Consider the following 23,798-nt stretch of genomic DNA (forward strand, 5'->3'; position numbering starts at 1 on the left):
CTGGACCTGCCCAGCAGTCCAGATGTGGGAGCCTAATAACAAATAACACCGCCAGCTCCATATGATCCATGCACCTGCAAAAGAAAATGCCTTGCTGGCCAGCTGGGTTCTCTGGCCACCATCCAGCCCACCTTGCTGCCTCGGGATAGGGGTTCATGAAGCTGCTCCTGGCCTATCCAAATGGTCAGTAAACATTAACATTCATCCAGTCAGGCAACATCCACAGAGTGCCTATTCCATGCCATGCTGCCCCATGTGGGTGGCAGTGAAGCACTTCAGTGAAAGGCTGGGGCACTGGCATTAGGACACCAGGTTTGAGTCCCAGCTCCTTGCTTACTTGCTGTCTGAGCTGTTGAACTCTGTGAGTTTCACTATCCTCATCTGCAAAATGGGTATGATAATAGGACCCTTCTCATGGACTCACTGACAAGAACAAATGAGATGACCTCACTGTGGGTAATCAGTAAACATTAGCGATTATTACCACAATGTAGGGCCCTACCCTCCACTCGCTGCCACCACCAGTGGCAGAAAAAGCCAGCTCATGAGTTAACTCCCAGGCAGTATTATCCACTCCAGGGGACTCTCTGTCCACACAGATGAGCAGAAGCAGAAAGCATTAAAAAATAAAATAGCTCAATGCCATTGCTACAGATTGCCTCACCACCACCATCTCACCAGTCAGCTTCTAGCTAGTGGGGTCAGTAGTCAGAAGCACGGCCAAGAGTGTGGGGATGATTCCATGAAAAACCATCCCCAGCAGCAGAAGCCTAGCTCACGGCACACATCCTTCCAGAAGTGGGTCGAGGGCATACATTGCCTTTGTTTAAAGGGCACCGGGTCACAAAGGAGGAGGAGTCTTAGCAGCCTGGAACTTTGGGATATTCCATAGGACAGGTAGAAAAGTGCCGTGTTGGTTTTCTATTGCTACTGAGACAAATTACTACAAACTTCATAGTTGATGAAAACACAAATGTATGATTTTTACGGTTCTAGAGGTCAGAAATCCAAAACGAGTCCTAAGGCTAAAAATCCAGGCATCAGCAGGGCTATATTCCTTTTGGAAGCTCTAAGGGAGCAGCTTCTTCCTTGGCTTTTCCAGTTTCCAGCAGCTGCTTACACTTCATGGTGTGGCCCCTTCCTCCCATATGTCACTTCTACCTCCACTTCCATCGTCACATCTCTGGCTCTGACTCTGACCCTCCTGTCTCCCTCTTACAAGGACCCTTGTGATTACACTGGACTCACACACATAAGCCAGGACAATCTCCTCATCTCAAAATCCTTAACTTAATCACACCTGCAAAATCCCTCGTACCATCTAAGGTAACATATTCACAGGTTCCAAGGATTAGGATGTGGACATCTTTGGAGGCTGGGTCACACTTCTATCTACCAAAGGTGGCTCTGCTGCTGCTGCAAGGTATACTTGAATACTGTCAAAGCAATGGTGAGGCATTGAAAGAAACACAGTTATGTCCCAAGCCCAGGAATATTGAAGCAGTCCTCTTTTTGACAAAAAAAAAAGAAAAAGTATAAAACATATGATGCCTAAGAGCATAGGATTTGGAGCCACATAGCTCTGGGTTCAAATCTAAGCTTCACCACAAGTCCCAGCTGAAGCTATTAAAGACCAGAAGCTCATCTGTGTGAACTTCCATTTTCCCAACTAGACACACTAACATTGTAGGGTTCGTGTATCCTAAGGAATAAAGAATAAATGCACGCAGAATCTTTCGCGCCATGTGTGGCACATGGTGAATTAGCAAATGGCAATTAAGAAATTGCTCGGTACTGTTATTCTATTACTTTGGTTCTATCAGACCCAGTCACTAAATAAACCAGCTTGACGTGAAGTACTTGGCTATCAGCAAATACTACCAGGCCCTGTCAAGTCCCAGGAATCAGAGGGGCTGTTTGGCTAATGCAGACTGACCCTTTCATGCTGAGGTCAGGGAGCCCCAGCAGAGATACCCAAAGATCTAGAGATATGATCAAAATTTCCCTGTCGGGATGTGGTCCAGAATCATGGATCTCAGTTTACTTTCCGCAGAAAGAAAAAGAAAAGATGAGGCCCACACACTCCTGTTTTCCACAAACTCAGGCTCCATTCCCTTGTAAGTCTTTCTCTTATAAACAATTGCACTTTATTTTTAATTGTGTTGTGATCAATTTGAGCTACAGCTTACAGTCAACAATTTCTATCACACACCTTTCTGCCTTCCAATTCTGTGTATGTGCAAACTGAGGCAAGGACCAAAGGAACGAGGATTTTATCTTACATGAATCATTTGATTCCATTATTGAAATATCTCAGGTGAAGTTAAAATATATACACATTGGGTCTATATTAGAATATATCAGACTTGAATGTGATCTGCTAATTAGCTGGGTGACTTTAGGAAAGTATGTAACTTATCTGAGCATCCCTTTCCCCATCTATAAAAGGAGACAGAGGGGAGGGCGGAGGGATTGCATTGGGGAGTTATACATGATATAAATGATGAATTGATGGGTGCTGACGAGTTGATGGGTGCAGCACACCAACATGGCACAAATATACATATGTAACAAACCTGCACGTTATGCACATGTACCCTAGAACTTAAAGTATAATAAAAATAAATAAATAAATAAAAGAAAAAAGAAAAAAAGAAAAAAAGAAAAGAAAAGAAGACAGAAGCCAGGTACAGTGGCTCACGCCTGTAATCCCAGGAGGCTGAGGCAGGCAGATCACTTGAGCTCAGGTGTTTGAGACCGGCCTGGGCAACATGGCAGAACCCCACCTCTACCAAAAACACAAAAAATTAGGCAGGCATGGTGGCATGGGCCTGTGGTCCCAGCTAGCTACTTAGGAGGCTGAGGTGGGAGGACAGCTTGAGCCCAGGAGGTGGAGGTTACAGTGAGCCAAGATCATGCCACTGCACTCCAGCCTGGGTGACAGAGTGAGATTTATTTATAAATAAATAAACAAATAAATAGAGACAGGAAAATCTGCTTCTTGAGACTATAGCATAGGTTAAATATCATGTAAACCTTTGGCATGTTGGATTTCTAGAGCATGTACTATGTCTCAGACACTACAATAAACATTGTATGTGCATTAATTCATTTAATCCTAATAACAGCTCTATGAGTTGCTGTTTCTTATTCCTATTTTCCTAGAAAGTAGACCTCTTGGAGCCAGGGATAGTTTTTTCATCTTCAACTCCCAACTCAAATACCCCGGGAGTGGTAAATGCAAGCTACAACTATCATTGCCAATATAAAGAATTGAGAGGTCAGTTAAGTCTGGAATCACCAGAGAAGATTTTATAAAGATGGACCCCCAAGAGGTAGGGAGGTTTAGAGAAAAGGAGGAAGGAGAGTGGGCAGGTCTTCCCAATGGGGTAAGGCGAGGCATGAGGAAATGACAAGAAAAGTCAAGCCCGTAAGAAGACAGGATGAAGCATCGCACCTGGATAGAAGACTAAGTAAAACTACCTTCCTGCGGCCAAGGGGTCTACTAGGATACACTCATTGACTTGCTTTGGCCAACAGAATACAGTGGAAGTTAGATTACACTGGTACCAAGCTCAGGCCTCAAGAGACCTTGCAAGCTTCCCTTCTGCTCTCCGGGAACCCTGCCTAGTTGCTTAGCATATGAATACACTTGGGCTAGCCTGCTGGGGAATGAGCAGACACAGAACAGAAACAAGCTATCCTAGATGAAGCTATTCATCTAGGACAAGCTGACTGCAGACACATAGGTTAACCAAGCCCAAATCAGAAGAACCAGCTAGCTGAGCCCAAATCGAATTGCCAACCCACGGAATAGTAAGCAAAATAAATGGTTGCTATTTGAAGCCATTAAGCTTTACAGTGTTTTGGTAAGCTGCAAAACTAACAGAGGCAGGAGTGAATGTCTCTTTCATCTTTATATCTTCAACAGCCAATAAAAGTCCTGGCATATAACAGTTACACAGTAAATGCTTCATGAATAAAGTATTGAACTGATAAATCAATAAAACTGTGAATAAATAAATGTCATATGCTGGAAAACTGAAATCATGTAAGATCGCATAATTCTATTGAAATGCTTCAGCTTAAAGAATATTTTTAAATGGGGTTACCTAATTTTAAAATCTATTTTCTTTTTTCTTCCTAGCCAACATTCTTTTTCACCAAGTTTAGTCAAATAGAAAAGAAAGTTTTACATGAACATATAATGTAGGATGCAGTGATTGAAAACTAGACTGGTTGCTTATAGAGATCTGGGTTCTAGATTCACAATAACTGGGAGATCTTGCTAATTCTCTTAATTACCATTTCTACATCTATAAAATAGATATTAAAAAATTACCCTTCCCTGTCAACCTCACAGGGTTGTTGTAGCAAATAAGATAGCATGGGAAGGCTCTGAGCACTTTTTACCATCAATGATTCTGCTTCCAGCCAGGCTCAGTGGCTCATGCCTGTAATCCCAGCACTTTGGGAGGCTGAGGTGGGCAGATCACCTGAGGTCAGGAGTTCAAGACCAGCCTGGCTAAAATGGTGAAACCCTGTCTCTACCAAAAATACAAAATTAGTTGGGTGTGGTGACGGGCACCTGTAATCCCAGCTACTCGGGAGGCTGAGGCAGGAGAATTGCTTGAACCCAGGAGGTGGAGGTTGCAGTGAGCCAGGATCGCACCACAGCACTCCAACCTGGGAAGACAGAGCTAGCCTTTGTCGAAAAAAAAAAAAAAGCTTCTACAGAGCTTTACTTTTTGACGGTTTCTAGTGTTTTTATAACATATCCTCTTAAGAGCCTCATTTATCCTTTTGCTATCTTCCTTTTAATATTCTGTATCCCAGTAGCCATATTTTCTACATACATACATACATGTATGAAACCAAGGTAGGAAATGGTTAAAATTATCCTTGATAGTGGAGAAAACTATTGCTCAATCCAAAGAGAGCTAGTATTTCTGGCACTGAGGATTACATGTGACCAAGGTCAGACCTGATACCTGCAAGATTTATCCTCTAGCTCCACAGTTCCCATGGAGAACTCTGGGTCCCTAGTTGGCTGCAGCAGGGGCTGCCAGCTGCTGAGGATGCAGACGGATCCCTTTCCCTTTCCAGAGACTTCTGCCCAATGTGGGAAGTCAGAAGCTCCACACTCCAAGTATGACTCTTCTACAACCTCAGTTCCTGCCTTGGGCCAAGTCTTGAGATCAGTGTAGCTGAGCTCCAAGCCCAGGTTTGGTACTGCTAAATGGAAATCCTTTGTCTTGGCAACTCCTTCCACAATGGCAGAACCAGGTCGGAAGTTCACAGGGTGCTCCAGGCATATCAGGGTCTGCTTGGGTTACTGCCCTCTCCTAAAATTCCCGAAACCTTTGGAAGTCACGGTTCTAGAGTAAACATCAGGTGTCCTCATACCCAAGCATCTCAGGAGTGTGCAGGAGGCAGCAGAAGGTAGCCTGTGTCCCGAGGCAGTGTGCTCTCCCCATCCCGCGGATGATGGGGCTGGACAGAAGATATCAGGGAAAGCAACTCAAACCACCAAGCAGGTAGGGCTGAATGGATGGGCAACACCAGCCGTGCTCAGGGCTCTGGGTCTTCCTTGACAGCGCAATTGTAATAGCTCCATCCTTCCATCAACACATCCTCCCTGTGGTGGACATAGGTTGTCTGCCTGCCCAGATACCATTCTACCTCCTTCTAGTAACAATACCTCCATTTTCTACCTCTCTCTCACTATCAGTTGTGTAAAATCAACTCCACTCCACCTTCCAACTTCAGAGACAGACTTGTAACTAGGCCTGGCCAATAAGAAAACCGCCATGTTTTAGCCAGCCATGGTGACTCACACCTGTAATCCCAGCACCTTGGGAGACTGAGGAAGGAGGATCAGTTGAGGTCAGGAGTTCAAGACCAACCTGGACAACATAGTGAGATCTTGTCTCTACAAAAATTGGCCAGGCATGGTGATGCACGCCTGTAGTCCCAGCTACTCTAGAGGCTGAGGTAAGAGGATCGCTTGAGCCCAGGAGGTCAAGGCTGCAGTGAGCCATGATCGCACCACTGTATTCCAACCTGGGCAACAGAGCAAGATCCCCACCACTCCCTATTGTCTTTACCGAGCCCATTTCCTCATTTACCTTACCTGTCTGGTCCCTTTAAATACATAAGTTTACCATCCCTTGTTGGATGGATAAATTGATAAATGGATGGATGGATGAATGGATGGATGGATGGATGGATGGCTGGATGGATGCATGGATGCATGCATGGATGGATGGATGGATGGATGGATTGCATTAGATGCGATGGCACGAGGGGTGCATGGCACACATTGGGATGAATGATGCATGGCATGCATAGCATGCATGGACAATGGATGGATGGATGGTTTGGCGACTGGAATGAATGGATACCACGGATGGAGGGATGGTTGCATGCATGCAGTATTGAAATGGGATGGACGGCATGCATCTACCACGGCATGGAATGGATGAGGCATCGCATGGATGGTGCATGGATGGATGCCATGGAGGTGGCGCACGGATGGTGCAATGGATGCCGGCATGGGCACACCACGGATGGCCACATGGGGATGCATGGCGATGGCACGGATGGATGCATGGATGCATGGGTGGATGCAGGGTTGCATGGATGGACAGATGCATGGATGGATGCATTAACGGATGGATGCATGAATGGACCGATGGATGGATAGATGCATGGGTGGATGCATGGGTGGACGCATGGGTAGATGCATGGGTGGATGCACGGGTGGGTGGATGGATGCATGGGTGGATGGATGGATGCATGGATGGACGGATGAATGGATTGATGGATGAATAGTTGCATGGGTGGATGCATGGATGGATGCACGGGTGGATGCATGGGTGGACGCATGGGTGGATGGATGGATGCATGGATGGATAGGCAGACAAGCAAGTAGTTATGTAGTTGCAAGGTGAACCTACACACAAATAGGCATGATACAACTAAAGAATTAAAACTGCAGGCCACTGCAGTCAGGGGGCCATTTGATAATATAGGAAAGGAGATAACCATAGACTTACTTCTGTATGGTTTTGGGTGTCTGGAATAATGGGAGATGACTCTGTGGGTAGCACTCACCCCATAGTTGCTCTCCTCCCTCTCAAGACACAGTGGTTGCCATGACCTTACCAATAGTGCAGCACAAAGAGAAGCCAGTCTTGGTATTCACAGGTAGCTGTGAAAAGCTGGCCCTAAAAGGCAGTCTCGCTCAATCCCCAGCATCTACTTGGATCTGGGCAGGCAGCCACAGAAACAGAAGAAGCTACAGAGGATGCAGGCACTGGGTTTTGGTGTCTGGACATGGAAGAATTGCAGGCCAATATCCACAAATGTATCCGTGAGGCTCTGGTCTTGAAACAAGAATGTGAGGACCCCAGGATGGCTGGTGAGGGACACTAAGTGGCTCAAAGAACTGAGAAAAAAATAAAAACATAGCAGCAATAGAGACCAGAGTCCGAGCCAGGACAAGGCCTCTCCCTCAGCCACCTGGCTGAAGGCATCACCATGACCTCAAGGAGGTAACTGGTGATTCATACAGAACCACACTGTGAACCCTTCACCATGGTTTATATGCTCACAGTTCAGGCAATTGCTTAGAAAACTACATATCGTTCATGCCCCTATGAATCACAGTCCTCCTTTTGTTGTCTTTTTGAAGTCATCACAAAGTTCTGAGTGGAAGAGTTCTTCCAGGGACTGCCACGGAGTGACACCGTAGCCAGGTGGGTTCGGCTCTCACTTTGCTCAGGATATGGGTATCCAGTGGGGACAAACCAGGAAAATAGCCCCATACTAAATGGTGCCTGGACAACGCCCATACACACTTGGATATGCCGCCCTGAACACGAGGCACAAGACACAACATGGGAGGACCTCTCATCTCACGTCTCTTACAGCCAGGGACTGAAGGTGTAGGACAGTAGGAGAAAATAGAGTTTCGCACACAACACCCCAAGGACATCAAAGAAGGGTAGTTGCCAAGAGGTAGGAAGAACTAGATTCTTAGGGACTTATCCTTAGGGATTGATACCGCCCCTGCCAGGCATCCACCTTTGGGGTGACTCAGAGTCAAGAAAGCAAAGGCATGGGATGAGCCATGGAAAACAAATTCCTGCTGAGTAGCAAACAGAGTGGCACCAACAAGTGGCACCATGTGAGTGAGGAGAGCAAGCAAATGCTCTCACAGGGACAGCTGGGTGTGCAGGGCCATCACAGCTACCCCTACCCCCACCACCTGAACACCACAAGACAAATGGGACTTCTGGTTTCTGCCCTCAACATGCTTATATTTGAGAGGCCACAGGACCAGTGAGTGCAGAGTCATGGTGAACTGTACACAACCTGGAGTCAGAAGACCCATGTTCTCGCCCTGCTCTGTTGCCTTGGGGGCCCTGAAGCCCATCACTAAGTGTTCTGGGCTCCAGTTTGCTCATCTGTCAAACCCTTCACACAGCTCCTAAGTTCTGTGAGTCCCCGTCTTTCAGACTGGCTAATCTCCAAGGGCCTGCCAGGTCCCACACGCATGCTCTTGAGAGTCACGTAGATATCAAAGCTCAAAATTAGCTCTTGGGAGTGGGAGCAAAGCTTCTGAGCCCCCAGCCCCTCCTGCGAGCACATACCTCAAGGCACATGCCCCCAACAGCCCAAAACTGACACATTTTTGATAGTTCCTGAGTACATGGATTTCCAGCCCTGGAAATGTTTGTTTTAACTTACCAGGAGAAAAGAATTTGGATTCTTTTTAAAATGTATACAAAGGGAATACATTTGTATATTTTCAGATACAAACTGGATGGGAAGCAAGGCTAAAGACTGTTCTTTTCCCTTAGCTCATGTGAGTGCTACTCCTCACAGTGAATTCTCCAAAGACCACAAATGGCAGAGATCTTTGATCTCCCTTCCAGCCTGTCTCGATGTGATAGCCTGGACATGGGCAGTTATCACGCCACCCTTCAGGACCTCAGCACTCCAATGACCACATCCTGCCATCATCACCCCCATGGAGGTCCAGGGCCCCTGCCCCACTGCCTACCTCTCCACCTGTGCCCACCTCTCCACCTGCCCACCCTTGTCACATTGACAGATAAAATACAGGACTTCCAGTTAAATGCAAGAGTCAGATGGAGAACAAATAATATTTTAGTATAACATGTGCCTTCCTAGGCAGCACAACTGAAGCAGGCCCCTTCCAAGGATAGAAAAGTCCTCCTCTCTTCTTAAGTTTGTGCCCATAGAATCTCGTCCCAGTGGGCTTTCTGTCCCCCGGCTTCAAATGAAATCTGCCACTGCCTCTCTCTCAGGGTGAGGTGTGAAGACGCTGGCTTCCAAGATCAATAGGCATGTAGGTAGTCATAGCATTCAGACGCCAATGGTTCTTAGTCAAAAAAGCTGCTTATGGCTGGAGTCAAAAACAAGTCTAAGCATGACTACCAGCCCCAATGCAGATAGGTCTGGGGAGAGGGAGAAACAAGAAACAGATATTACCACAAAACACTCCAAGGGAAATCTCACTACTAAAAAAAAAAGAGGTTGTTGCCTGGTGATGGCTGGCAATGCGCCATGAAAACCTAGTTCTGATTTTTAGATACAAGAGATAAGCCCAGCGTGTCACCCAGCCTGGATCCCATAGAGGTCCCGTGGACCAAACAGTACCTGAAGACATTTGACCTGCCTACATGGGCAACTGGAGTGGAAGACCCCCAAGGGTAGGAATGCTGTCTTTTGTTTTTCTCATCTCTATGGACTAGTCCATCTAGTCCAGACCTAGTCTCAGAGTGAGCATCTGATGATCTCACAAAGAGTGAATGAATGAGTGAATGAATGAATGAATGCCTACATTCTCCAATATGTCCCAGAAAGTGTCAAGAGGTTTGTATCACAAAAGGCTCTGAACCATTCAAATAAGAAACACAAACATGTCCAGTGAAAGGGCTGGGCCTGGATGGCCTGTGAGGTCATTGGCAATGTGGTGAGCCCTTGAACCTGTCATACACAGGCAAATAACTTCACTGAAAGAATTTTAAACACTACCTCCAACACCCTAGCTCAACATCTATGGTTGAAGCCACAGGGCCCAGTCATGGTGATAACCCCAGAAGGGAAGGGTGCAGAGACGACAAGAAACAAGAACTTGGAGAGGACAATGAGGAACAAATGACTGGGAAAATAGGGGATGAGTGGGTAGGAATCCAAAGAACGGAACACGAAAAAATAATTCAAGATCCAGCATTGCTGTCCAGGACCTACACATGCACACACACGCAGAAAAAGATTCCCCCCCTTCCAGATCCACACTGCGTGCCTCCCGCCAGCCCCATCCCATCATCCTGTGACAGTGCTTCTTTGTGGAATAGAACAATAAGTACATTATGCCAACCTATAATTATCCTAGGAGAAGCGATAGCAAAGTCAAGGCATTATATGAACACTGGAATACTGGATACCACCCCACCAGGAGCAAACAACAACAAAAACAGCAACCATCCACAAAATCGCTAATGTAGATAAAGACTGAAAGCTGCCTGAGCCAGTGCCCTTTCGCATTCATATGAGGGTGGGATTTTTTTCTTTTCACATGATTATTTAAGCACAAGGCCTTCTTTCATGGAATTGATAGAGGATTGGGGGAAGGGGCTGAGAGGTTGGGTTTGTTTTGGCTTCTGTTTTTGTTTTTCCCAATAAGGAGGCAGAAAGTAGAGGAGGTCGTGGGCATGAGAAAGGGTATGACACAGAGGGAAGCCCTCAAAGGTAGTTGAATCTGATGCTACTGAGTGAAATAATTCCATTAATAGAGATTCCTGCTCACTACTCCAGTATTACTTTCCAGGGATGTTGGTATAAAACAGGCAGAATCCTGGGACGTGTCATGGAAGACAGAGACAAGAAATCAGAATATCTGGATTCTTATAGCACAGCCACTAACTAGGTGTTTCCTTGATTTATTCAAGAGGTATGTGTTCCCTATCTGCCACATGCTAGGCATCAAGCTAGCAACAGAAGGAAAAAACAAAGCAGTAGTCACTTTCCTCTCGGAGCTTTAGCTTCCCCCTGTGTAAAATGAGGGAGTCCCACAGCCCTGGACACACATACACACACACACACACACACACACACACACTTCTAAATACAAGGTACAGCCCCAGCCTCCCACGGGACCTGCCTATACAGGCCATGACTGAAGAAGGGGGAAACCTGTGGCTTCTAAAACTGCACGGAAGGCTGGGCACAGTGGCTCACACCTATAATGCCAGCACTTTGGGACGGTGAGGTGGGTGGATCACCTGAGGTCAGGAGTTCGAGACCAGCCCGACCAACATGGAGAAACCCTGTCTCTACTAAAAATACAAAATTAGCCGGGCATGGTGGCGGGCACCTGTAGTCCCGGCTACTCAGGAGGATGAGGCAGGAGAATCACTTGAACCCAGGAGGCGGAGGTTCCGGTGAGCTGAGGGCATGCCATTGTACTCCAGCCTGGGCAACAAGAGCGAAACTCTTATCTCCAAAAAAAAAAAAAAAAAAAAAACTGCATGGAAGCCCAAACCCCCAGGGCAAATGGAACAGTCACAGCATGCCATGCACACACAAGGTCAGAGCAATAATATGGCCAGGCATCACGGCTCACACCTGTAATCCCAGCACTTTGGGAGGCCGAGGTGGAGAGATCACTTGAGGTCAGGAGTTCAAGACCAGCCTGGCCAACACAGTGAAACCCCATCTCTACTAAAAACACAAAAATTAGTTGGACGTTGCGGTGGGCGCCTGTAATCCCAGCTACTCGGGAGGCTGAGATAGGAGAATCGCTTGAACCTGGGAGGCAGAGGTTGCAGTGAGTTGAGATCATGCCACTGCTCTCCAGCCTGGGCAACAGAGCAAGACTCTGTCCCAAAAAAAAAAAAAGCAAAGGTGTGAAAAATAGGATTGGTGTTTCCTAGCACATCTCTAGTTTCTGAGGGCTCGCTCTAATGGGGACCCTCCTCTTGAATTGTGGTCCCATGGGTTCCACCTCTTCTGGGATCCAGTCAGGGTTCCTTCCTTCATGCTCAGGCATCTTCAGCCTTGATACTGCTCAGCCTCCTTTCCCTTCACCTACCTGGTGAAACATAACAGAGGGTCTTCAAGACAGTTCCTTTCAATTGCCAAAGGGCCTATCTAGCAATGATCTAATCCCATTCCTTAATGTTTACTGAAAAGCTTCTCAGATACATGATCCTCCCCCTCTGCCCATTCCCCTCAGCTCTTAGCCATCTTTCCTCAGATGCTACTTTTTCATAGGGACTAATTTCTTCCTTCTTGCCAAATCCAGTGGCCACCTGTGGGTGGTCCTGCTGCTCAACCAACATATGACAGTATTAGCTCTGAAACACTCAGAGCCTTGATTCTACTCACTCATTTAGTTCCTCCCCAAAAGTTCCCCGAGCCCCTGCTAGGCAGTGGGGATTTGGCAGTACATAAGACCCAGTCCTTAGACTTCTGCTTATCTCTCCACACTCCGCTGTTATGGCTCCAACTCTCACCTTACATCAGCAAAGGGCTTTCAAAGACTCAAAGCACCTCCACGCTCATTACCTCTTGTAATAACAAAATTCAATTCTGCAAACTTTGCAAAAACACTTTATATCGTAATCCTTTTTTTTTTTACACTGGGTGAAAGAACCTACTCATGCAACCAACACAATTCTGAAAATGTGGAAAACCTCTAATGGAAGTGCAACCAAGGGCTCCTGGAATTCGACGTGCTTTTTTGTGTCCTTCCCACCCCCAGTTCTCCCCTCCCTGCCCACTCTGCCTTCGCACTTTGCTTGCCTACCTTAGAGCAGAGTTCATTTGTCGGTCTTTTCTAAGTGCTGGGCTCCTGGAGGGCTTCCAATGGACTGATCTCTTTGTAGACTCCATATTATCCAGTGCTTAAATATTTGTTGAAATGCAGCAAGATCAGGGAGTAATTCAGCACCAATTGTTTACCTGATCCTGGAAACCTCATCTCTGCCCCTCTCCATTCCTCAGGAGAGTCTGCCCATTTGAAAACTGTTCCTGGGTTTATTTCTAGCATGGCCCTGGGGAGGGCTGCCCTACCCCGCAGGGTCAGGGAGGTGAGTTTTCTCTGACCTTGGGCACTGCAGAACCCACCACCAGACCACCCTGAAATCTCAAAGCAAGCCCACAGGGTAGATATCTAGGGACCTTGAAGCAAACATTTCACCTATTCAGGACACAAACTAAATGAGCTTGTGTCGCTTAGTAATTCTTAATTGTCTTACTTACTTATGCCCTTGGGCAAACCCCTTAAAATATTTATTTCTGTTTTCCCATCAACAAAATGAGAATTCAAACACCTATTTCTTAGGATTATTGTGAGGATTTGATGAATTAAAACTAGGAAATGTGCCTAGCACTGTTTAATATGTGGCAGAGGCTCAGTAAATACATTATCATTATTACTATTATTGACAGGTGAAAGGCCTGCGATGCCACTGACTCTGGCATAACTCTGATACTGCACCTCTGACTTGGCCAGTTTTGACAGAGGGCCCTTTGACAACACCTAAAAAACAAACCACTAAACTTTCAGTTTTTAAAAAAATACCAGGTAAGCTGGGTACAGCTGACTTACACCTGTAATCTAAGAACTTGGGGAGGCCGAGGCCAGAGTATGATAGGAGGATCTCTTGAGGCCAATTTTTAACAATCAACTCTCCAGGGAACTAATCCATTCCTGCCAGAACAAATCCAATCTTACAAGAGTATGAATATTAGAGCTACAAGGCACTGCCAATAGATAGGGTTTCGCTTTGTTGAACAAGACCAGCCTGGTCAACATAGTGAGACTCCATGTCTACAACAAATTTAAAAATTAGCCAGGCATGCTGGCACACACTTGTAGTCCTAGCTACTCAGGAGACTGAGGCAGGAAGATCACTTGAGCCCTAGAGTTGGAGGCTGCAGCGAGTTATGATCACGCCACTGCATTCCAGCCTGGGCGACAGAGCGAGAACCTGTCTCAAAACAACAACAACAACAAGAAGTAATGTGAGAAACAAATGCCCTCCCTCCCTCCCTAAGGGTCGCCCCCACCCTGACCTGATGGATGGGAAAAGATAAGCTCAGAGATGGGGTAAAGATGAGGTGGGAGTTAGGAATGGGGTAGAGGTCAGGGATGGACTGATAACTAGGAAAGGGAAGGATCAAAGATGGACTGGAGGTCTGGAAGCAGGAAGACAGAAATGGAGTAAGGGTCAGGGCTGGAGACCAGCAGAACCGAGATGAAATTTGGGACCATCTGATGGATGGTCACATTAATAACTTAAATTTTTCACCACCAGCTCCCACTACAGCATCCAAACATCCTTCCCTCTGAAGGAGTGGGAGTGGGGAGAGGGAAGAAGAAACCTTAACGGAGTGAACATTTTAAAACAAGCAGGACATTTTGAACTCAAATAGTAAGAGTCACTATGCTGTCCAAATCCCACCAGTCCTTGCTGCAGTACTACAAGTGGGACTTACAAGCAGGACCCACAAGAAGGTTCTAGTAACTAGCTCAGCACACAGGATGTAAAATGACTGGTGAACTTTGCATTCTAAGGACAGAAGTTTTCCAAATTAAAATTTTAATAGTGTGTGAAAATAGCCATTTACTCTTAGGATACGGTAGTGTTTAGAAAGTCAGCCCGGAAATCCAAGCCAACATTTTCAGGGATGCCTCCTATTCTGAGAGGGGAAAAACCAGCTTGTTGCTTCCCTCCAGTAGCATGCAGCAGCAGGGAACCGGAAAGAGAGAAGGGGCTGAACAGCTTCTTCTACCAGGAAACCAGCCAAAGGTCTCCGGGCATGTAAGGACATCTGTTTTCAGAAGCTACAGTTTGGATTTTGGCATTCTTAGGAGTCTAGGAGCAGTCCTATTAATTTGGGTTCTAGCCCCAACCATACTACCTACCTGCTGTGCAAACCCAGGCAAGTGATTTTACCTCTCTGAGCCCCTGTTTGCTCATCTGGTCCTTCTAGACAAGATTAACTTGGCACTGCCTTGTAGCTCTAACATTCATACCCTCATAAGACTGGATTTGTTCTCACAGGAACGAATTAGTTCCCTCGAGAGTTGGTTGTTAAAACACCAGGGCCCCCTTGGGTTCCCCATCTTCACATGTGTCCACTTTCCCTTTGACCTTCCCCGTCATGTTGTGATACAGAAGGAAAGCCCTCGCCAGAGGCCAGAGCCATGCCCTTGAACTTCTCAGCCTGCAGAACCATAAGCTTATAAACCTCTTTTCTTTATAAATGACCCAGTTCCTGGTATTCCATTACAGCAAAACAGACAGACACTCCCACATCATCATCACGCAGGGCTCAGGCTGCCTGGCCCTGGCCACTGCCTGCCAACACCATGCCTGGTCCCTCCATCATCTAGGACCTTGGGGAACATGGCAACGGGGAAGGGCATGGGGATTACCGGAAATAGTAAGTCGGCAGGTCAGCACAGCCACAAAAGCCACCCTCTCCCAACCCATGTGCAGGCATCATGGCTCCCCTCCACTAGCACTCCCAGGGCCACTACACCAGGCAGGAAAGGAGGGCGTGAGGAGACCTGGTCACACCTGCCCTTCCTTTCAGAACCCTGCATGTGGCTGATGGCAAGTCCTCGGCAGCCTAGTGGAAGAGAAAGGGAAGGTGGCACTGGGGAGGAGAAGGTCCCCTGGTCACTGGGCTCCATAGGCAGTGATTCTCAGCCCTGCCTGTCACTGGGAGCTGGTTCCTGGGTCCCACCCCGACCTCTTATGATTCCATAGATCAGGAGGAGACCAGGAACCCAACTTTTCACTTAGCTCTCCAGGGAATACCAGTGCAAATGGCCACTGACCACCCCTTGAGCACCCTGTGGATGAGAAAGTGGAACTAGAGGTTCTAGAAGCAAGTGCTTGAATCCCCTCACTAGCTGAATGACTCTGGGCAGTTTACATTTCCTTTCAAACCCTCAACTGCCCATCTGAGAAAAGGGGATAATGAAAGTGTCTGCCTCTTGGGGTTATTTAGAGAAATACATGAGAAAAGGGATGGAAAGCACTTAGCACTGTGCCTGTACACGTTGAGAATCTGTAAGAGAAGATCCCCTCTTACTATTCAGGGATGACTTGTACAAATGCCTTCTTCCATAGCAATCCCTTACTAAACTGGAGCATTTCACGGGGAAGATGGGAATGACGGCGATGAAGCCTCAGATACAGAGGGCAGTGGAGTGCTGAGATATCTCCATGCCCTCCCACGACATCCCATGCCCTCCCACAACATCCCAACGCTGTGGTCCAGCAACACACCCGCCCCATCCCTCTAACTCAGAACATGCTCATTGACGTGCCTGAATCCAGGCTAAATGGGAGCACATCAATAGTGGGGGTTCCCCTGTCAGAGATATGCACTGCAAGGGCCTGTGGTCCAGGACAAAGTGGAAGGAGGAGAGGGGAGGAGAATGTAAATTACATTCATGCCAGGGTGTGTTCTAATACGTCAGCAACTGTGTACCAAGCTTCCGGGCTGCAGAGGAAGGTGGGCATGTGCGGGGTTAGTGACTTGAAGGGAAAGAGGGGCATGAAAAAGAAGGAGGTGAAGAGTTGGAACTGGTGCAGCAGCTGGGTCTCACACACACCATGGCATGACTCTACTTCGCAGGTGCTACTCAGAAAGGGAAAAGGAAAACTAACTCTAAGAAACAAAGATCTGCCCCCAAATCCAAGAATGGCAGTAGAAAATAGGGTCCCTCACCCAGCAAGCAACCACATCATGTTTCATCAGTAGAACCCTCTCTTCTTCTCATCCAGGCCTGGCACACTGCCTTGACCTTCCCCATCACAGAGCTGGGCCCTGGGCTCAGAAGACCCCTGATTGTCATTGCTGGAAACAGAATCATTGCAGATAGAGTTAGTTAAGATGAAGTCATACTGGAGTAGAGTGAGCCCTAGTCTAACAGGACTAGTGAGTTAGTCCATTTGCATTACTATAAAAGAATATCTAAGACTTGGTAATTTGTAAAGAAAAGAGGTATATTTCACAGTTCTGCAGGCTGTAGGAACCATGGTGCTGGCACCTGCTTCTGGTGAGGCCTCAGGAAGCTACAGTCATGGTGGAAGGTGAAAAGGAGAGCAGGCATGTCACGTGGTGAGAGCAAGCCCAAGAGAGCAAGAGTGGGAAGTCCCAGACTTTCAAACAACCAGATCTTGTGTGAACTAACTGGGTGAGAACTCACTCATCACCAAGGGGATGGTGCTAAGCCATTCGTGAGAGATCCACCCTCATGATCTAATAATCTCCCACCAGGCCTCACCTCCAACATTGGGAATCACATTTCAACATGAGCTTTGCAGGGGACAAACATTCAAATCATATCAATTAGTGCCCTTATAAAAAAGGGAAGTTTGCCCCATGAAGGAAGAGATTGGGGTGATGTACCTATAAAGCAAGGAATGTCAAACATAAGACTGCCAGCCAAGCCCCAGAAGCTAGCACAAAGGCCTGGAACAGATTCTCCCTCGCAGCCCTCAGAAGGAACCGACCTTGCCAACACCTTGATCTTGGACCTTTAGCCTCCAGACTATGAGAAAATAAATTTCTGTTAAGTTACCCGGTCTGTGGCACTTACAGCCGCCCTACCAAACTAATACATCCAGAATCTTACTATCCTTCACCACACTGATCACCAATGAGGCAAGTCAGAATTTCCAGAAAGTGTCCACATTTACTTTTCTACCCAATAAACCAGAAACGATAGGGGAATTCAAATATTAACAAGACATAGGCCCTGCCCTCCAGAGCTCCTAGGCATACAAATGTTAGTCACTTTACACTTCGCAAAACACTTTCACATACATTGTCTCTTGTAGATCCCCCCATCTCACATTGAGATGGGAAGGGCAGGCTGTAGGTTATTCCCATTCTGCAGACGAGAACACTGAGTTTTGGAGAGTTGGTGGCTTGCTCCAGGGCACCCAGCCCTGGAGCAGCAGAGAGGGAGCTGCAGTAAAGTCTTGAGTCCAAGACAACATTAGTGTGGCTGTTTCTTTCAGCCTGTCTTGCTGCCTCTCTGGCCATCTTGGAACCTCTTGCCTCCTTCAAACAGAAGCCCCCTTCACTGAGGTCTCTTATGTCTGAGATCTGCCCCAAGTGAGCTCCAGGAGGCATGGAGGGAGGCCAGCCATGTTAAAGACCAAGCTAAACACCAAGGCGGCTGCAGCACCATGAGATACTGGTGCAGTCCCCCTTCTCTCACAGTCCCTTACCCTGATGCTGCTCCCACCAGCCCCTCTTACCTTTTTCCCATCCCCACCCCCAGCCCCCAGCCTCTCCCACCCCACAAGCAGGGCAGGTTCCTGGTAACAGCATTGCCCAGTGTTGTCAAAATAGCGAGGAGCTGGAAAGAGTTCCAGAATGAAATCTATGTGCCTCTGCAGCCTCCCAACTGACTGCCACTGTGGCAGCTAAACCCGCTAATGTGCTAAGCATTTTCTGGCAGGGCCAGGAGGCAGGGCTGGTATTTTGGGAGCTGGGAGGGGCTTGGAGGCAACATCCTTGGCAAGTCTGGGAAGGAGGTGGAGGCAGGGAGGCAAAGAGAACCGACCCAGAACACTTCCCATGACGTCACCGAGAGCCACCTGAGCTGCACCTCAGGATTTCTGAAGCGCTGCTGGCAGGCGGAGAGCACGCTGGGCCCGGTGGGCAGGGCTCAGCAGGGCATGGAGGCTTCGCGGCTGGGCCTGGGGGCAGAGGGCGCTCTAGAATGCCACTTGTCATGCACACTTTTTCTGCTGACGCAGAGCAGTGTGCAATGCGTCCGGGAGCCCGGGCAGCCCAGGGCTGGCCCAAGCTCTGTTTGCCTGAGTTGGCAGCGGCAGGGCCCATGGTGACCAAACAAAAGATGGGAAGCCAAATGCCCAGAGGCTGGCGGGTGAGGCTCCCTGAGAGCACTCTGAGGATACAGGCACTGACAAGGAAGGGCCAGGGGCTCGTTGGGATAGGAATGGGGTCGGGGGTGATGGGAACTTGCAGGCAGGGTCCCCTCTGGTTTCCCAGACACGCCTCCTCTAGGCACCAGCCTCTCCACACTGTCCTTGCTTTTCAGGGGCTCCTTCGAAAATGCTTCAAACCATGAGACCAGGACGGGGAGCAAACCACGAAATCTGAGATCCAAGCAAGGTCCCAGCATTCCTTTGTCCCTGAGGGGACCAGCTCCAAATTCTGGGAGAAACCAGAGGGTTTGAGAGAGTCAGGAGAGGGGTTCAGGGGACAAAAAATAGGGCTGGTGAAGAATTCCTTCCGGGAGCCATCTGGTAGCAGGGAGTACCGTGGGTGGCAAGGCTGTGCTGCTCAGGTGAGGGGACATGGTGTCATTCTGGGAACAGATGAGCCAGTCAAACCCTGACAGGATTCAATCTGGAGGAAAAAAATCCCAGCTGATAGGAACTGCTGAGCGCTTGCAGCTTTTAAAGCCCCTCTAGCAAAAGGATCTGCGAAAGCTTTGCAAACCCTGACCACGCAGCCAGTCAGCCACTTCCCAGGCCACAGCAATGAGAGAGTTTTTGCTACATCAGAACAAACCCACTCACAAATATCTCATCCTGGCCTCCCCCCGGCACCCATTCCTTTTGGGTCTGTGTGCCTGCCTTCCTCAGAAATGACATTTTGTCAGAGCAGTGGGAGAGAGTGTTGCAGGAGCCAAAGGCATCCGGGGGCTGGACTGCAACCAGGCTCCTCTGCTCACTAGCGGCTGACCCCAGGCAGGGCACTTAACCTTTATGAATCTCATTTTTTCATCTGCAAAAATGCAAATAATGAAGCTGCTCTCGTAGAGTTGGTGAGAGGGCTAAATGAGATGATGGATGCTGGGGCTAGAGCACAGAGATGAGGGGCTCTATGAGGGCTGGTACCCCTTCTTCCCACCTTCCTCTCCAGGGCCCCCAGGCACCATAATCAGTGTGGGAAGGATGCAGAACAATGGGAGTTTAATTCAGAGGTTGGGGAAGCAAAGGCATACTTTAATAGAAATCTCTCACCCAGCACATGGTTTCCTGCCCACCCCACCCACCTTTCCCCATCTCTACCGGCTGGTAGTCTCTCAGCTAGTAGACCTTTTCTTGTTTAGCAGGGCCATTTTGTTTTAAAACTCCAGACGGGTACCCTCCATGTTTCAGTCGACGTGGCCCTGGATCACTCAACTGACTGTCATTTGAATGCTGCTCCCAGAGTGAGGCAATGGTGCAGCTTGTCCTAAAGCCCTTCCTGAGTGTCCCTCCTTCATGAAGATGATTCTGAGGCTCCCCAGGCCTTCACCCTTCTTTGAAAGTCCATAGCAGTTCACGTGTACTTCTCTTCTATGCTCACCAAACTCTGCCTTCATCATACTTGGGGGATGTGTGTGAGAGCGAGAGAGAGATTCCAGCAGGGATTGGATCTTACTTTTACATTCTCTACAGTGCCTGGCACAACGCTAATGCATTTTATGAGGCCAGAATTACCCTGATACCAAAACCAGTTAAAGACATTACCAAAAAGAACTTTTTCAATTTTTTAATTCTTAACCCTTACCTCATACCCTAGACATAAAAATTAACTTGAGCCAGGTGTGGCTGCTCACACCTGTAATCCCAGCACTTTGGGCGGCTGAAGCAGATGGATCACTTGAGACCAGGAGTTTGAGACCAGCCTGGCCAACAAGGTGAAACCCCATCTCTACTAAAAATATAAAAATTAGCTGGGCATGATGGCAGGCGCCTGTAATCCCAGCTACTCGGGAGGCTCAGGAGAATTGCTTGAACCCGGAAGGCAGATGTTGCAGTGAGCCTAGATCGTGCCACTGCACTCCAGCCTAGGCGACAGAGCAAGACCCCGTCTCCAAAAAAAAAATTACTCAAAATGGATCATAGAGCTAAATAGAAGACTAAAACTTTCAAACTTCAGAAAGAAAACTTGGAAGAAAATTTTTCTAACCTTGGGTTAAGCAAAATTTTCTTAAATAGGACATAAAATGCACGAGTCATAAAGGAAAAAAATTGATACATTGGACTACACTAACATTTTAAATGTCTACTCTTTGAAAGGTACTAATATGAAAATGAAAACACAAGCTACAGACTGAGAGAAAATATTTTGCAAAACATATATCTGATAAAGGATGTTTAGTCAGAATATATAAAGAACTCTTAAAACTCAGTAAGAAGACAAATGACTCCATTTTTTTTTAAAGGGCAAAAGAACTGAACAGACATTTCACAAAAGAAAAGATACAGATGGCCAAAAAGCACATGAAAAAAAAAAAGATTCGACATTAGTCAGCAGGGAAATGCAATTAAAATCACAACGAGATACCATTAAACATCTATTATAATGGCTAAAATTTGACAATGCCAAGCTCTGGCAAGGATATAGAATAACTGCGACTCTTACACACTGCGGGTGGGAATGCTAACTGGTACAGCCACTTTGGAAAGCAGTTTGGCAATTTCTTTTAAAGTTAAATATACAATTATATTTTCATTTCTCCCAGAGATCTACCCAAAAGAAATAGAAACATATGTCTACACAAAGACCTATAAATAGGAATATTTATAGCAGTTTTCTGCATAATGGCCAAAACTTGGGAGCAACCCAAGCGCTCATCAGTTGGTAAATGAATAAGCAAGTTGCGATGCAGCCACACAGTGGAACGCACCCATACATGCAGCAACATGGATAAGTCTTAAACGCATGGTATCAGTTCCTATTGCTACTCTAACAAATTACCATAAACTCAGTAGCTTAAAACAACACAAATTTATTGCCTTACAGTTCTGGAGGTTAGAACCTCCAAAATCAGTCTCACTGGGCCAACATCAAGGTCAGTTTCCTTATCTTTTTCAGCTCCTAGAAGCCACCTGCATTCCTTGACCTGTGTCCCCTTCCTCCAAAGCCATTTGTGTTGCATCTTCCAATCTGTCTAACTGCTTAAGGGAACAGGACTTTATCAAGGCACAGAGCCATAGCAAGTTTGGGAAATGTATAAGCAGTTCCATATTTCCAGGGTGTGTAATGTAACATTTCAAAGATAAGGAAACAGATTCAGAGAGATCGAGTATCTTACCGAAGGTCCAGGACACAGTGAAAATCATGTGCAACCCTAAGGCCTCTGAATCCAAATCCAGAGTCCATGTGAGCCCTCAGACTTCCCTGCCTTGACATTGGATGGTCATCTCCACCATGTCTCAGAGCCCTGCACGCCCACCCCAGTACACTGCGCCAGCAGCTAAGCCCGTGGAGCCGGGCAGAACTCTGGGCCTCCCCAACTCCCCACCCTGGGACCAGCGGATTCCCAGCTCCCGCAGGATAACATTATAACCTTAATCAGATTGACATTTGCATCCTGTTTTATGTTCATCAGCATTCTTACACTTAGGTTATTTTATCTGGCCTTCTCCATCATATGAGAATATCTGCATCTAATGGTGCAGATATTCTCCACCCCATATTCTCTAACCCTCAGAAAGCTGAGGTACTTTCTTACACAGCAAGTGGGTAGCAGCCAAGATCAGAACCTCACCCCCAACCCACCCCCTGACACCACAAGAGCCTATTGACTCAGAACAGAACTCAGACAAACTCCCCACCTAGCTGAACTTCCCTTCCCTCATCTGTAGGATGGAAAACAGGGTAATACCTGCCCTGCCTATCCTGATACATCAGGTATAAATGGAAAAAAAAAAAGAAGTAGTATGTAAAAGCACTTTGGAAATGTTAAAATGCTATACAAATTAAAAGAAACTGTTCTGATTACTCTCAAGAAATGTCACAAATTTTCTCCAAAAGTGAATAATTGTCATTACTTTTCAACTTCATCCCCTTGAAAAGCCAGTTTCTCCTCCTGTCATCTTTATTTCTTGTTAAAGCAGAGACGTTCTACCCAACATTCCAATTGGAATCTCAAGATCAATCTTTAATTCCTCCTTCCAGCTTCGCCCTTTCTGAAATCAAGAACAGGCAATTCTCTACTCCACCCGCCATCCCATCCTCAGTTTCTCTTGCCATCTGCCCCCCTTTAAAGCTAGAAATCGCCAGCAACCATTTTCATTCCTCATCCCTCTGGTCTCTCCTCAGTCAGAGCCAACCTATATGATGCAAAAGCACCCCTCCAATCCCCTCTCTCAGAGGCTCACAGCCCCCGGGGGGACAGAGACCAGGGGTCCCCCACAGGCTGCCCCAGTGAAGCTCTCCAGCTTGTCTCCTGTGACTCACCGACCTAGGTAAGCCTAAGTGGCCCCGTTTCCCAAAATTCAACTCTCTTCCCGTTTTTATGTCCCCACTATATCTGGAACTCCCTTTCCCACTATTTAATTAGCTATGGAAGTAGGAGGAATCGAACTAGACCCTCAACTCTTACATCAACCTAAATATATTCCAAGTGAATTGTGGTTAATGGCTGGGCGCAGTGGCTCACACCTGTAATCCCAGCACTTTGGGAGACCAAGGTGAGTGGATCATCTGAGGTCAGGAGTTCAAGACCAGCCTGGGTAACATGGCGAAACCCCGTCTCTACTAAAAAAAAAATAAAAATTTTTTTAAAATACAAAAATTAGCCAGGCATGGTGGCGCAAGCCGGTAGTCCCAGCTACTTGGAAGGCTGAGGCAGGAGAATTGCTTGAACCCACCCAGCAGATGGAGGTTTCAGTGAGCCAAGATAGCACCATTGCACTTTAGCCTCGGCAACAGAGCAAGACACCACCTCAAAAAAAAAAAAAAAAAAAAAAAAAAAC

At 47.1% G+C, this 23,798-nt stretch overlaps 1 protein-coding gene across 7 annotated transcripts in view; it reads right to left on the reverse strand.

Moving 5' to 3' along the window:
- Window positions 1-23,798, reverse strand: part of DPF3 (double PHD fingers 3) — a 292,122-nt gene that overhangs the window by 190,971 nt on the left and 77,353 nt on the right. For 4 of the 7 annotated variants that reach the window (XR_001887453.1, XR_001887454.1, XM_017882779.1 and 1 more), the window contains exon 2: window positions 12,845-12,941. The exons of 2 other annotated variants lie outside the window; for them this stretch is intronic. Coding sequence is in view for 2 of the 5 variants with exons in the window: in XM_017882779.1 (XP_017738268.1) it covers window positions 12,845-12,941 (97 nt within the window). In the remaining 3 variants the exon portion in view is untranslated. Of the gene's footprint in view, window positions 1-678; window positions 730-12,844; window positions 12,942-23,798 lie in introns of those variants that run through there. One more of the 7 variants, XM_017882785.1, reaches the window with a different exon arrangement.

Source organism: Rhinopithecus bieti, unplaced genomic scaffold, assembly GCF_001698545.2.
Source record: "Rhinopithecus bieti isolate Rb0 unplaced genomic scaffold, ASM169854v2 scaffold_13259, whole genome shotgun sequence".
Taxonomy (NCBI): domain Eukaryota; kingdom Metazoa; phylum Chordata; class Mammalia; order Primates; family Cercopithecidae; genus Rhinopithecus; species Rhinopithecus bieti.